Raw genomic sequence first — 13,562 nt, 5'->3', positions numbered from 1 at the left:
AAAATTTAAAGTTAAAATATTTAATTAAAAAAGAAAAAATATTTATCACAACATTTAATATTAGTAAAATAAATTGATCATCAAAAAACTTTGGTGGTCACTAAGAATCATTACAAAGATGAGAAGCTACGTTCTTAACTTATTTAACCGGGTCTTTACACAAGTTAATTAGTTCAGTAACCGTACCAAATGTCACAATTTAAAACTGCTTGCTATTAATTCTAATTCAATGGTTTTTGGGACAAATGTTATCGAGTTATTTGTGATATTAAAAATTTAATCTCGAAAATAAATTCAAAAATATGCCTAATAATAAACGAAACATAATAAAACACCACGAAGACTTGGATTCAAATCCCAACAAATGGAAAAAATAATAACCCAACAAATGAAAAGAAGTTCACATGCTTAAAAAGTTCTAATAAGTAGAGTCAACATTCCATATGGTGATGATTCGATTTGCCTAAATCATATAATAGGTAAAATTATCACACCCATATTTATAAAAAAGTAATAAATGTCTGATGAAATAATCAATTTATACTTATATTAACTTGGTACTTTTTTTTTAAATAAAAAAAAAATTGAGGGTAGGAGAAATGGAGAGGGGATTACAATGTGGAGAATCGAACTCTCACCAACATGGTAGGAGTTCAGATAGCTAACCAACTGAGCTACTAAAATCCCCTCTTGAACACCACTAGTATCCCAGGAAAAAAAACGTTAATAATATGATATTTTGCTAATCAAATACCAAAAATTGTATGTGGAAATGCCAACATATATGGCCACTTTTTTCAAAGGAAAATTGTGCCTATGGTACTCTAGTCTAGACCCTCAAACTAAGAATATTAGTACAAAATTCTTAGTTGCCAACCACAAAAGAAAAAAATGAACTTATTTGGTAATGGTATCATTTGACTAATTCCCCTTAAATAACGTAGATAAATGATTAATTTCATTGACACTGCAAAGTCTCAATTGGCGCACACAAAATGTCAAAAATAGAAAGGAAATTTTTCAAATTTCAACAATATTTTGTTATAATGCTGCCAACTCTAATCACTCTCATTGAAATCAACATCATACCCAATGTATTATCATATAAAAACAATATTATAATATAGTAGTATATAATACACTATCAAGAAAAACTTCTATCTTATCTATGATTAGGAGTCCCTTAAGGTGTTTTTAATATATAGTTGTCAACAACCACCAATTATGCACCTAAGTATATTGCCCAATCATCAATAAAGTGGAGGAAGATTTCAAGTTCAAATATTAGTGGAGACAAAAATAATAATAAAAAGTATTTCTTCACATCGTATTATGTTTTGGTGAAAATAGTTATTCAGTACCTATATTCATCGAAGGTAACAACTAACAAGAATTTGATGGTATAGTCGAAGTGTGTGTAAGCTGACCAGATATCATGAAATTTCAAGTGAATTTATTTCCACTTTTCTTATGTCTTGATAAACAAAGTTACTTGTACTCTTTAAAGGTGACAAGAACCAAGTGAAACAATTGAGGTGCGAACAAACTGATCTGATACTATCTTTATAAAAAAAAAAGTAAATGGTTAAAACACACTTGAACTATCACTTTTTTGCGAGTTTCATAACTCAATTATTCATTGTTGTCTTTACCTGCCTAAAGTATCATTCCATTTGTATTAAAACACAAATCATTGCTTGAGTTGACCAACATAGTATCGAGATATGTTTTGTAATAATTGTAATATGAAACTCGTGAAAAGATAATTTAAGTGTCTTAAAAAACCCAATTGTCATGCATAGTTCAACTCCTCGACCCAAACCACCAACTAAAAACAAGAATAAAAACTTTGACAAACATCATGTCTCTACATGTCTTGTTTAATACTAATCTACATAATAATCATATTCTTTGTTCTGTCCGCTTTCACGTCTTCCTTTGGGAATCTTTTAGCAGTTTTGTCTACAACGTCAAAGCTGTCTATAACTATTTTTTCAACTTTTTAATGTGTTTGACATTGTTTGAATTATACCCCCAATGTTCAATTTTACTTCACCTACTACATACAACTGGTAAATTCTCAATCTATTAGAGTATTACTTACTTATCTATTATTCTTCTACGTCAAGGTTGCCACGACCAGAAATGCGTAGGACGATCCTATTTTTCGCGTTGTTTCTGGTGGTGGAATCAGCCGAATTTTTCCCAAATGAAAGAGATGCTTTGTTGCAGCTGAGAGATAGTGTAAATTCAAGTGTTCTTGATTTACATTCACATTGGACAGGGCCTCCTTGTTACAACAACCAGAGTAAATGGGCTGGAATTTCGTGTTCTAATGGGCATGTAAATCAACTTGTTTTAGAAGGAATTCAGTTAACTGGCTCACTTCCACCAACATTCTTGTTGCACATAGCATATTTGACAAAAATCAGCTTTAGGAACAATTTATTGTATGGTCCTGTTCCAAATCTCACAGGACTAATCTACCTGGAGTTTGTTTTTCTGTCAGAAAATCGATTTTCGGGTTTGATTCCGTTTGGGTACACTGAGTTAAAGAAACTAACAGAATTGGAGCTCCAGGGGAATGATCTTGAAGGTTCAATTCCACCATTTGATCAACAGACTTTGATTGATTTCAATGTGTCGTCGAATAAACTGGAAGGACCTATACCTGAAACTCCTGTCCTGAAGAGATTTTCGAAGAGTTGTTATGAGAATAACGCGAATTTGTGTGGTGAAGTTGTAGGAATACCTTGTTCAATATCACCTGCAAGTCCACCTAAAGCACCAAGTGAAAAGAAAAAGAATGGCCTTAAAGTATGGAGTATTGCTTTGATTGCAGCAGCAGTAGCAGTACTTGTTCTTATTTCAATCATGTTCATTTTGTTCCGTTACTTTAGAAGATCTAAAAGAATGGAAACACAAGGAGAAGACAAACAAGGTAACAGTTTTATTGTATCATCTATGTTATCCTAGCTAGTGCCAGTTATTCTGAGGGGAAAGTTATTACTACTTAGATTGAATTAGATGATGAGGTTATCTGGTGTAGGGCTGTTTTGGTGATACGGAACGAGACAGGGGAGAGGAAGTTGACTGTATTAGAGGGCTGACTGTATTTTTTTCGAAATAGTTTAACCATTTTTGTTAATCGCTAAAAGAAGGTCATTCAGAACTCGTTGGCTCCAGAATGGGGCAGCTCCAGAGGTGCTAAAGATGGTTAATTCGTGATAGGAAGAAAACCAATACATGTCCATTATGAAGTCGAATTCAATCATTTCTAGCTCAATAAGATGAGAACTAGTATCTCGCCCCTGAATTGCGGCTATACAACAACAATAACATACTAGTATAGTCCCACAAGTGAGGTCTGGGGAGAGTGAAGTGTACGTAGACCTTACCCCTACGTTTGTGGGATAGAGAGACCGTTTCTGATAGATATTGTGGCTATACAACATAGAACTAGATTAGCTAATTCAATTAAACTTAAAAGATCCATGTGATTATGGAGCAGTTAATATTGTTGTTATTACATCTTTTAACATTTCCAATTTCCATTTTGACAGGTAATATTTCAATAGAGAATGTGGTAAAGAGAAGTTATTGGTCCAAGAGTACAGAAGATCCAGAAAAAACATTGGACTTAATATTCTTTGAAAAGGATATGTCAGTCTTTGACATGGATGACTTGTTAAGAGCATCAGCTGAAGTTTTAGGAAAAGGAAAGCTAAGCACAACATATAAAGCAATCCTGGAATCTGGTTCTGTTGTTGCTGTTAAGAGACTCAAAGAAATGAATTCTTTGAGCAAAAAGGAATTCACACAACTGGTGCAGTTGCTTGGGAAATTGAAACATGAAAACCTTGTGGAGATGTTGTCCTTCTACTATTCCAAGGAGGAGAAGCTCATTGTTTATGAATATGTTCCACAAGGAGACTTGTTTGGGCTCTTACATGGTTGGTTCATCAACTTTCTTTTACTTTTGGGAAAATGTCTAAAGTTAACCCCTCCTGAACGAAATACCTTAATTTTATCTTTCATTATACTTTGAGATTATTCATATCCTTATCCTTAGTAAAACGTCTCGTGTTATACTTCGAGGTCATTCATATTCATTTCTGATTCTAAACTATGAACTCATGATCAAATGACTTTTGAGGTGGGCTTTCCCTTCTCTATAGTGCTACTGTGAAAATTGAAATTGCTTAGAGGTAGGTGTAAGGTCTGCGGACACTCAACCCCTTGTGGAATTATACTGAACATGTTGTTATCGTCTTATAGTAGTAATAGAGGAATATCTTTTACCATTTTCCCATCTTTTTTCCCCTTAAGATTCAACCTTGTAAAAACTTATGATTCTTGATTTCAGAAAACAGAGGAATTGGGAGACAACCACTAAACTGGACAGCAAGAATATCCCTCATAAAGGATGTAGCAAAGGGTCTAAATTTCTTGCACCAGTCCTTACAATCACATAAGGTGCCACATGGGAACATCAGATCAAAAAATGTTCTAATCCAGCAAGACCAAAGCAAGAACTACCATTCTAAGCTGACAGATTATGGATTCTTTCCTTTGCTACCATCTAAAGAATCCTTAAGAAAAATAGCAGTAGGAAAATCTCCAGAGTTCTCTCAAGGGAAAAAGTTAACAAGAAAAGCTGATATCTACTGCTTTGGTATTCTTCTGTTGGAAGTGATCACTGGAAAAGTACCAGGTGAATTGTTTTCACCAGAAAATGGAGTTACTAGTTATGTTGATGATGATTTGTCAGAGTGGGTAAGGACAGTGGTGAATAATGATTGGTCAACAGACATTTTGGATATGGAAATACTTGCACAAAAAGAAGGATATGATGAAATGTTGAAGCTTACTGAATTGGCTTTGCAGTGTACAGATGAGGCACCAGAAAAGAGGCCTAAAATGAGTGAAGTGTTGAGAAGAATTGAAGAGATTGAGCTTGAACCAAAGAATTTAGTCACTGATGTGGAAGATGATTCAGTCTCTTAGTTGAAGACTTGGAACTTTCCCTCCCAAACTGTAATCAAGCCGTAGCCGCAACAACAACATATCCAGTATAATTTCATCAGGTGGAGCTTGAACAATATATTCAGTATAATCTCATCAAATGAAATCGGAGTCTGAAGAGAATTTCAAGTAGAGTCTGAACAATATATTCAATATAATCTCATCAAGTGGAGTCTGAAAAAAATAGAGTGAATGCATACATTATCGTAACCCAATCCTATGGGAGTAAAGAAAGGGTAAAATATGCACGTACTTTACTCTGATTCCAACCAATGGGATCTTTGAGAGAATAGAGTATGCGCATACCTTACCCAACAAGGATAGAGAGACTGTTTCCTAAATTGTAATCAAGAAAATAGATTAGAAATTTAGGAACAGGCTTTTAGCAGAGTAAACTTAGTTTTATGATATTACTCATTCTTCAAGTTAATTTTTTGTAGATATTAATTTTGTTTATTCCATTATTCATCTTTTACTTGATGAAAACACCCTTTTGAAGGAATAGCATATAGTACAGTTCTTTTTTTTCATCTTTTTGAGTCATTAATTTGATTAAATTCCATACATAAAATTGGGAGGTGTGATTGTCCCAAGTTCGATTAAAGGTGTAGTTAGGTCACAACAACGTATAATTAAACTCATAATGATCCCTCGATGTGAGTATTCCTAAGTATTGGATTCAATAAACTTAAATGAATCGATATAATCAGTAAATATTCATATAGCCAACTTTAACTTGATCACTACATCCTGAAAATAATACTATACTAATATAATCTTCTGATCACAAAAAAAGAAAGTGTAATCAACTTAAAGAGTAAACTCAAGATCATTTATAAAATTAAAAAAACTTGGAATGTGTTCCCCATTAATACATTGTACTAGTAGCCAAGAAACTCCTGAAGTGGGACCAATTGATTTTGGCTGCAAGCAAAATGGATGACGATTAGAATAAAGCCCAAACTCCTTTTCTTGAATTTGTTGCAATTTGTGGATGAAGATGAGATTTTGAGGAAATAAAATAGAAAAAACTCGAACATGGTCTTCATTTAATCCTAGTATGGATGGACTTTGAACTAAGTGTTAGGTGTAAGAAGAAAACGGTGTTTAATTGGATTTGAAATAGACACCTATGTAGTACGTGTCAATTTTCATGCAAACTTTCACCCAAGTGTCCACTTAATTCCGAACTTCATTTTTCTATAACACTATCTCCTTCTTGTCTTTATCTTCTTCATTTCTTGTGTCACTTCATAAGTTTTATCAGATTAAGATAAGAATCTTGATTTACATATTTGATCTGTAGTACTAAAGGTTTTCAACATTGACAGCAGATTTATTGTAGTTATGGCTATGCCAGCTAGGAGATATGCTTTTGGTAGGGCGGATGAAGCTACTCATCCTGATTCCATGAGAGCCACCTTGTCTGAACTCTTATCCACCTTCATCTTCGTTTTCGCCGGTGAAGGCTCTGTTCTTGCTATTGGTAAGATATAAAAGTGAAGTTTGTTCTGTTCTAACTAAAGTTGTCAACATGCATGTATGCAACAACTTTTCTTTCTCTTTTGTATCATTAAAGGTTGGTTTTTCAAGATTTTTACTTACTTTTGATTGATGTTGTTTCACTATGGATGTTTGTTGTGCAGACAAGTTATATCCGGATACGGGGTTAGGTTCATCAAGACTGATAGTGATAGCGCTGGCGCATGCGTTTTCCTTCTTTGCAGCTGTGGCTTCTAGCCTGAATGTTTCTGGAGGACATATCAACCCAGCTGTTACCTTTGGTTCACTTGTGGGAGGCAGGATTTCTGTTGTTCGTGCTATCTATTATTGGGTTGCTCAGCTTTTTGGTTCTGTTTTAGCTTCTCTTTTGTTGAGGCTTGCTACAGATGGCTTGGTAATAACGAAAACAATCTTGTTTTTGTGTTTGTTGTTTTGAGATTGAGGTGTAATTGTGTTGTGTTGGTGCAGCGGCCACGGGGATTCTCGGTTGCAGCAGGGGTGGGCAACTTGAATGCACTTGTGATGGAGATAGTGATGACATTTGGACTAATGTATACAGTATATGCAACTGCTGTTGATCCAAGGAGGGGAAGCTTGAGCACCATTGCCCCTCTTGCCATTGCATTCATTCTGGGGGCAAACACCCTGGTGGGAGGGCCTTTTGAGGGGGCATCCATGAACCCAGCAAGGGCATTTGGACCTGCTTTAGTGGGTTGGAGGTGGAGGAACCATTGGATCTACTGGTTGGGCCCTTTCGTTGGTGCAGCCCTGGCTGGACTTATATACGAGTATGGGATCATTCAGCATGAAACCGTTCCACGCCCGACTACCCACCAGCCCTTGGCACCAGAAGATTACTAGTCTCCTTCATTTGTGAATAAAAAAGGATTGTGCTTAAAAACTAATGTGATGTTTGTAGTCCAGTTTATGGTTGCTTTTTAATTCCATTTTCTGCGTTTAATACTTCTGTATGTAGCTGCACATTTCCAAGACGATGATCCCAGACCAGTAATAGCATGAATAAAGTCTACTTTTATCTGTCTTATTTTTTATTTATTGGAGTCTGTTTACGTTACCATTCTATGTTTGTGTTTACTTGCATATATAGAGGAAAGAAACTCATAGCAGGATACATTTTTCAGCCATTTCCTACAAAAGTTGTACCTATGTTAAATTAGGTCTTGGGCCTAACTCACACCCCAAAAGCTAGCTCAAAGGGGAGCTCCCTTAAGGCAGATACCCAACCACTCTTAGATAGCTTTAAAGAAGAGGTTGTAGGTTAGCTCCTTAACTTCAAATGGTATTTATCCAACGTCGTGAAAGTGTCACCTTTCAAGAGTTAGAAGGAAGCGGAATAAGCGCTCTTATATAAGTTCATTTCTGATTCACTTCTTCCCATTCGTTCCGAGTCGCCAAGGGGCAGAAGCCTTTCTTCTGATTTCTTTGCAAGCATTACGAAGGGAGGATTGCCCAAGCCAAGGGAGGATTGCCCAAGCTTTATAAGGAGTTCACCCATCTATTGCCCAAGCCTTATAAGGAGTTCACCCATCTATGATACCATGTTAAATTAGGTCTTGGGCCTAACTCACATCCCAAAAGCTAGCTCAAAGGGAGAAGGATTGCCCAAGCCTTATAAGGAGTCCACCCATCTCATTAACCACCGATGTGGTAACACTGTACGAGTGACAATGGGAGAACTGAATGAATGTCGTGACTAATTAAATCAAATTACAAAATAGTAATAGTACAAAAGAATGGGGTAGGCGTTGGAATAAAATTTTTGTTCTTAAGAGATTGCTAAAGTTTACGATAGAATCTGGCAACCCATGGGGCAAGTTCAGTTACATCAGGGGTTCTAGGATTAGAGGCATAATAATCAGACCAGTAACAGGGAGACATATTCTCTGTGAGTTCACCTTTAGAGTAAATGCAAAATGGCAGCCAATCTTCTCCTCCGTTCATTCTTCTTTTCCTCTCTCTTGGATATGCTAATGGCGCCTGCACATACCTGCATCAGATAAATAAACCTTTAACGTTTTGAATTGGGTGTCATAGGCCCTAACGTAACAAGTTAACTCCTAAAGTTGTGACTTCCCTCCCTCTCTCTCTTCACCTGTCCATTACTGAAGTTACTTGATCTTTGACAAAACCCGATATAAGTTATTCATAAATTTTATAACCAATATACTGTTAGTAAATTCAACCTTGAAATGCCAAGCAATAGGAGTTTCAGCTTTCTCTCATCAAAACTATTTCAAGGCTGAAAACACATCTTAGCTTATTTGATATATCAATTACATTTATGTCTTCTCGTCATCATATTCTAAGATCAAAACCCAAAGGAAAAAACAACAAGAACCATACACACTAAATTTTGCTTCAATTGAAAATTGGTTACAAGTAGTAGGCGTTTATGTGAATGAACAGTCTAATGCATCCAAGAACAGAACACACCTGATACCATCAAGCAGGACATCCCAGCAGAAATGGGTGTGACCAAAAATATGACAAGCATTTGTGTTCCCTCTAGCTCCGTGTATGTATCTTATACGGGCCTCAAGAAAGTCAGAACCAATCATTTTTGGAAGGTTAGGATAGAAAAGCATTCTCTTCTCTGGACAAAGCTCTAGTCTGCAAAAAAAGATGACAAATAACAGTTCCAGACAGGGTAAAACAACGTCATCATCAGCATAAGATGTTTAAGGACTCCAATCATCAACATAATCATTCTGAACCTTGGTTATTTAGTAAGCCTGTAGTGCCACTGAGGTGGAATGCCCACTACCGTGATGAATCATAAGTTTTTAAGTATGCATTGTGCCCTACCCCTAACATACCCCCCACCGCCCCCGCCCCAAGGCAGCCCAAAGAAAAGGTAAAATAAGTTCCTCTATCTTGATGCATGTATTGATGAAAGTAGCAATAGAGACGCTTAGTTTTTCAACACAGAGCAATCTCTGACTTGGGAAATGTGTCCCCTTCTCTCTTTGCTACACTATGCTCTTTCCAGCGAGTCCCCTCTATGGTGCTACTTTATTTTATTATGGGTGACAATATTTCATATCAGGGGGGAAATCTTTCGAATAAATTAATATAAAGAGGATTGCTATAGATGGTTTGTGTTCATTGAGCGGGGCAGAAGATTCTCCAGCCAATTAAAGATGGACGAAAAATTTGTTGGTATGTAATGTTTTACAGAACGTTTCAAGGGGATATGGCAAACTCTATGGGGGATGGGAAGGAAATTATAGTCATATTTCTACAGAGTCTAGAAGAACTACATCACTTATGGCAGGTACATCAGAGTGGAAACATGGTTCTGTGACAGGGAAAAAGCCAACCACTGAGATATCAAACATTTTATGTTTATCTCTGAAATGTCAAATTAGGTAATCTATAATGGAGAAAAGGGGCAAATTTTCAGGACTATCTAACAAACATCAACCTCATTAAATCCTACTAGAAGTCTCTATTGTAGCGCGAGACTGAGATTTTTCAACCATAACCAATCAAATTTAGATAGCAACTCAGAAAATTTTGGAATTGTCTGAGCTACTCACTAACCTTGGAATAAAGTGTGAGAATGAAATTATCTGGTTGCAGCTTGCCAGCATTTCCTGGACTATATCCTTATTTTTGTCATTCATGGCATCAAAATGTGTAGCAAGGGAGTTATCTCCATTTGTGAGTCCGTCGGGCCACTTGCATGCACGGAAGTCCTTACATGCCTGTGCCAGAAAAGATAAGAGTGAATTACAACAGTAATATTGCACTGTACTAGCAGTCTACCATAGAACACAGAGTCAGTAAACTACGAGTATAATATAAACCAACGTCTATTAACTGTGTAATAGATAGGAAACCTTCTTGAGAGAAAAAAAAAATTGTCCCAGAATTCCAACTCACAAATAACACAGAGAAATGCTACAATACAAGTAGTAAAATGAACAGGCTCAGAACAGAGGAAGTGCATCCAAAGCAGCCAAAAATAGAAGAGTCACTAAGATAGTTAAATAAATAAAATGCAAAAGAAGATGAGCAAGTAGCTTGCAAATGTCAACTATTATCCCCATATACTCACCTACACACAACAGAAAGTTGAAGTCACCCCAAGGTAATAAGCACATTTTCCTTGGACTAATCAGGAATTTTTTACTGATAAAAACAAAGTGCAAACGGATGCACATCACTTCAGAGCACTGAGTGTGATGGAAGAGCTAACAAAGCACTTCTCATTTCAGTTTCAGTTGTCAGTAAGCTAAAGATTGGCACATTCAATTTGCTCATCTTTTATCTATCTCTTTTGAAAGAAAACAAGGTCGAGGAGGGAACAACTAACATATTGTCAAACAAAAAGATTTTAAAATCCTTACAAATGAGAAAGAAAGTGAATCACCAGCTCCAAAGAAGGAATGCGGATGCCAGGTATGTCCTTTTCCCTATCAAAGCTCTGGGATAAAGCAGAAATGACATCAAGATGTGCACAGAATGACCCAGCTGCAAAAATAGTTTTGCTATTTCACAGTAAGATTTACCTCATGATACCATGAGAATAGAGGAATAATTGCCAAACCATCAATGACACTAGGATTAGTTTCCACTCCAAGTCTCTGACATGCATCAAGCATTTTATCCAGCTTTTGAAGAGAATCAATCTGAATACAGAGATGCATCACATTAATCATGTGATATTGCTTTTAGTTTAACAAAAGCAATAATCTACTTCAGTGCATATTGAAGAGGGAAAAGGGAAGAGGAGGAGAGGAAACACCACCAATATTCATTCGTAACTTTTACTTTTTTCTGCATGGACAAAGCTTTTGAGACCTAACTTTAATAAGACTGTCTAAAAGGCAATGTTGTTGATTGAGAAACACATATGCATAAAAAAATGCAGCTATAAATGCTTCAAAAGGAGAATTTCCCCTCAGCTTAAAGGCCCCATAAGCGACAGGATCCCATAATGTCACAAAAGCATTTTAACGAGACACCGCCATGACATAGGAATGTAAAATAGCAACAACAACTAGTGACATATGATGCAATTCTACGCATTACTTTTGAACTAAATTCTGCAAATAATATCGTCATGGAACAATATGAAGAAAATACTGCTTACATAATTCTCTTTCTCCCTACGGAGCCAAAGGTCGTGGTTTCCGGGCACAAAGAACACATGCTCAAAACTAGCCTTCAAGAGGGACATAGTTAACACAAACTTCTCATAAGTCTCCGCAACATCACCTGCAACGAGAAGAACTTCCTTTTTCTTCCCCTTTTTTGGTAAACCCTTTAACCATGCCATGTTCTCCGCGTACTCTGTATGCAAGTCTGAAACTACAAAAACCTCCAAACCAACTGTATCTACCCTAGCAGAAGGGATAATCTTTTGCCTTGTAATATCAACATGCTTCGTGAGATATCTCCCACAATTCTGGATTCTCATACATTTGTGAAGATATCTTGAACGTCCAGGCTGCAGATTGAAAGTTGAGCTGGCCGTAATTAAGCATAGAACCATGATGCTGTTTTCCTCTACTCTGGAATCAGCTAATCCTACATCAACACATCAAAATATTTATTCTGGAACATGAATAATAGATTATTGGTCAATGAAGTAGGTTAAGAATCATGAGGTCTCAAGTTCAAATACTAGCGGAGGCAAAAATACTAGGTGATTTTTTCCCATCTATCCTAGTCTTGATAGACCGAGGGTATCACGTATGGTGTGAAATTAGTCGAGGTGCGTGCAAGCTAACTCAAACACCATGATTATTAGAAAGAAAAAAAACACATATAAAGTTGTTCACCATTATATATGATGCACATAACATTTTTAGTTTGTGTAAGTTCAACTAGTGAGTATTGCTTTCCCTAGAAAAAAACCCTTCATATCAAAATGCAAATATAAATTCACCCATCACATTATGAACGGGTAAAATAACAATAATGGAGGACAACAATGCCAGCAACATGGAGCGAATAATTTTATCCACTAAGGCTTAGCTATTTTTGTCCAGGGCAGAATTTGAACTTGAGACCTCGTAATTCTCTTTTCACTTTATCCGCCACACGATGGAACAATTGCTAATTCTTAAAGCTAATAATGAAGATATCTTAATGTCGAAAAATGAAGATCTCATATAAAAAGGATATAAAACTAAAAACAAGTTTGTAAAAGACTACAAAACCAAATCTGCGGATACAAATAATGAACTGAATAGGAATTCTACGTAAACAATTATAGTGGATAAGGTAATAACTACCAAATCCTGTAGCTAAAATTCTGTAAATCAGTGAATTGAATAAGAATCGCTAATGATGATAATGGAGAATAACAATCTATAATGAAATCAGTCTAATCCATTGACCTAACAACTTGTAAATCACCAAAAGGAATATTGAAACAGAAGATAAAAGTACCATAGCATCACTGCCAAATGAGCCTCGATCGTCTGGAGACCGGAGATGGTGAAGAAACTAGTTTCAGAAGCAATTCAATTATCCTTGACCCATCGGGGAAATGAAAAAAAAAAAAAACTACTTATTAGGCGTTTGGTCACAAAAAATAAAATAAAATATATCATTTAGAATTTTAGCAGAAGTATTTCAATATTAAAAAAAATTATGAAACTTTTGCTTTCTTTTTTGAATTTTTTATTATTATTGTTATTTGAAGAGTTAAATTATAGTATATGTTTTTATAAATCTTCGTCCACTTTTAATTGTCATGTTACGCTTTTCGAAAATTAATTTGATTAATTTTCAAAGTTAAATTAGATTACATTAACTCGATATTTTAAAGAAAAAATTTAGATATTAAAAAACAATACGAAAAGAATACGAAAAATACTTTAAATTGCATTGCATATCAAAATGATGAAAAAATACATCGTAAAATATTGGTCAAAGTTTTTATCGTTTGACTCTAAAAAAAGAAAAACATGACAATTAAAAGTGAATAAATATAGTAATTATAATCTGTTTAAACATTTTCAATATTGGGTTGATTAACTTTCGTACTTTGAAACAAT

At 35.5% G+C, this 13,562-nt stretch overlaps 3 protein-coding genes across 3 annotated transcripts; 2 read left to right on the top strand and 1 right to left on the bottom strand.

Annotated features, from left to right (window-relative positions):
* Positions 1 to 1,861: 1,861 nt before the first annotated feature.
* LOC102602846 (probable leucine-rich repeat receptor-like protein kinase At1g68400) lies at positions 1,862 to 5,466 on the top strand. Its single transcript, XM_006351463.2, has 3 exons — positions 1,862 to 2,941; positions 3,564 to 3,953; positions 4,367 to 5,466. Exons 1-3 carry the CDS (start codon positions 2,146 to 2,148, stop codon positions 5,005 to 5,007), a joined length of 1,827 nt encoding a protein of 608 aa, XP_006351525.1. The 5' UTR covers positions 1,862 to 2,145; the 3' UTR covers positions 5,008 to 5,466.
* Positions 5,467 to 6,276: 810 nt separating this feature from the next.
* Positions 6,277 to 7,565, top strand: LOC102602512 (probable aquaporin TIP3-2). Its single transcript, XM_006351462.2, has 3 exons — positions 6,277 to 6,511; positions 6,672 to 6,922; positions 6,997 to 7,565. The coding sequence occupies exons 1-3, from the start codon at positions 6,373 to 6,375 to the stop codon at positions 7,387 to 7,389; spliced, it is 783 nt and encodes a 260-aa protein (XP_006351524.1). The 5' UTR covers positions 6,277 to 6,372; the 3' UTR covers positions 7,390 to 7,565.
* A 652-nt stretch (positions 7,566 to 8,217) lies between these two features.
* Positions 8,218 to 13,074, bottom strand: LOC102602172 (uncharacterized). Its single transcript, XM_006351461.2, has 7 exons — positions 12,952 to 13,074; positions 11,648 to 12,084; positions 11,064 to 11,183; positions 10,925 to 10,978; positions 10,093 to 10,256; positions 8,983 to 9,159; positions 8,218 to 8,536 (listed from the first exon to the last, which is right to left on the bottom strand). The coding sequence occupies exons 2-7, from the start codon at positions 12,047 to 12,049 to the stop codon at positions 8,326 to 8,328; spliced, it is 1,128 nt and encodes a 375-aa protein (XP_006351523.1). The 5' UTR covers positions 12,050 to 12,084; positions 12,952 to 13,074; the 3' UTR covers positions 8,218 to 8,325.
* Between the last annotated feature and the right edge of the window lie 488 nt (positions 13,075 to 13,562).

The sequence above is a fragment of the Solanum tuberosum genome, unplaced genomic scaffold (assembly GCF_000226075.1).
Source record: "Solanum tuberosum cultivar DM 1-3 516 R44 unplaced genomic scaffold, SolTub_3.0 scf00127, whole genome shotgun sequence".
Classification (NCBI taxonomy): Eukaryota; Viridiplantae; Streptophyta; class Magnoliopsida; order Solanales; family Solanaceae; genus Solanum; species Solanum tuberosum.
The sequence above is the reverse complement of the archived record's forward strand: the minus strand, read 5'-3'. Positions and strand labels throughout refer to the sequence as shown.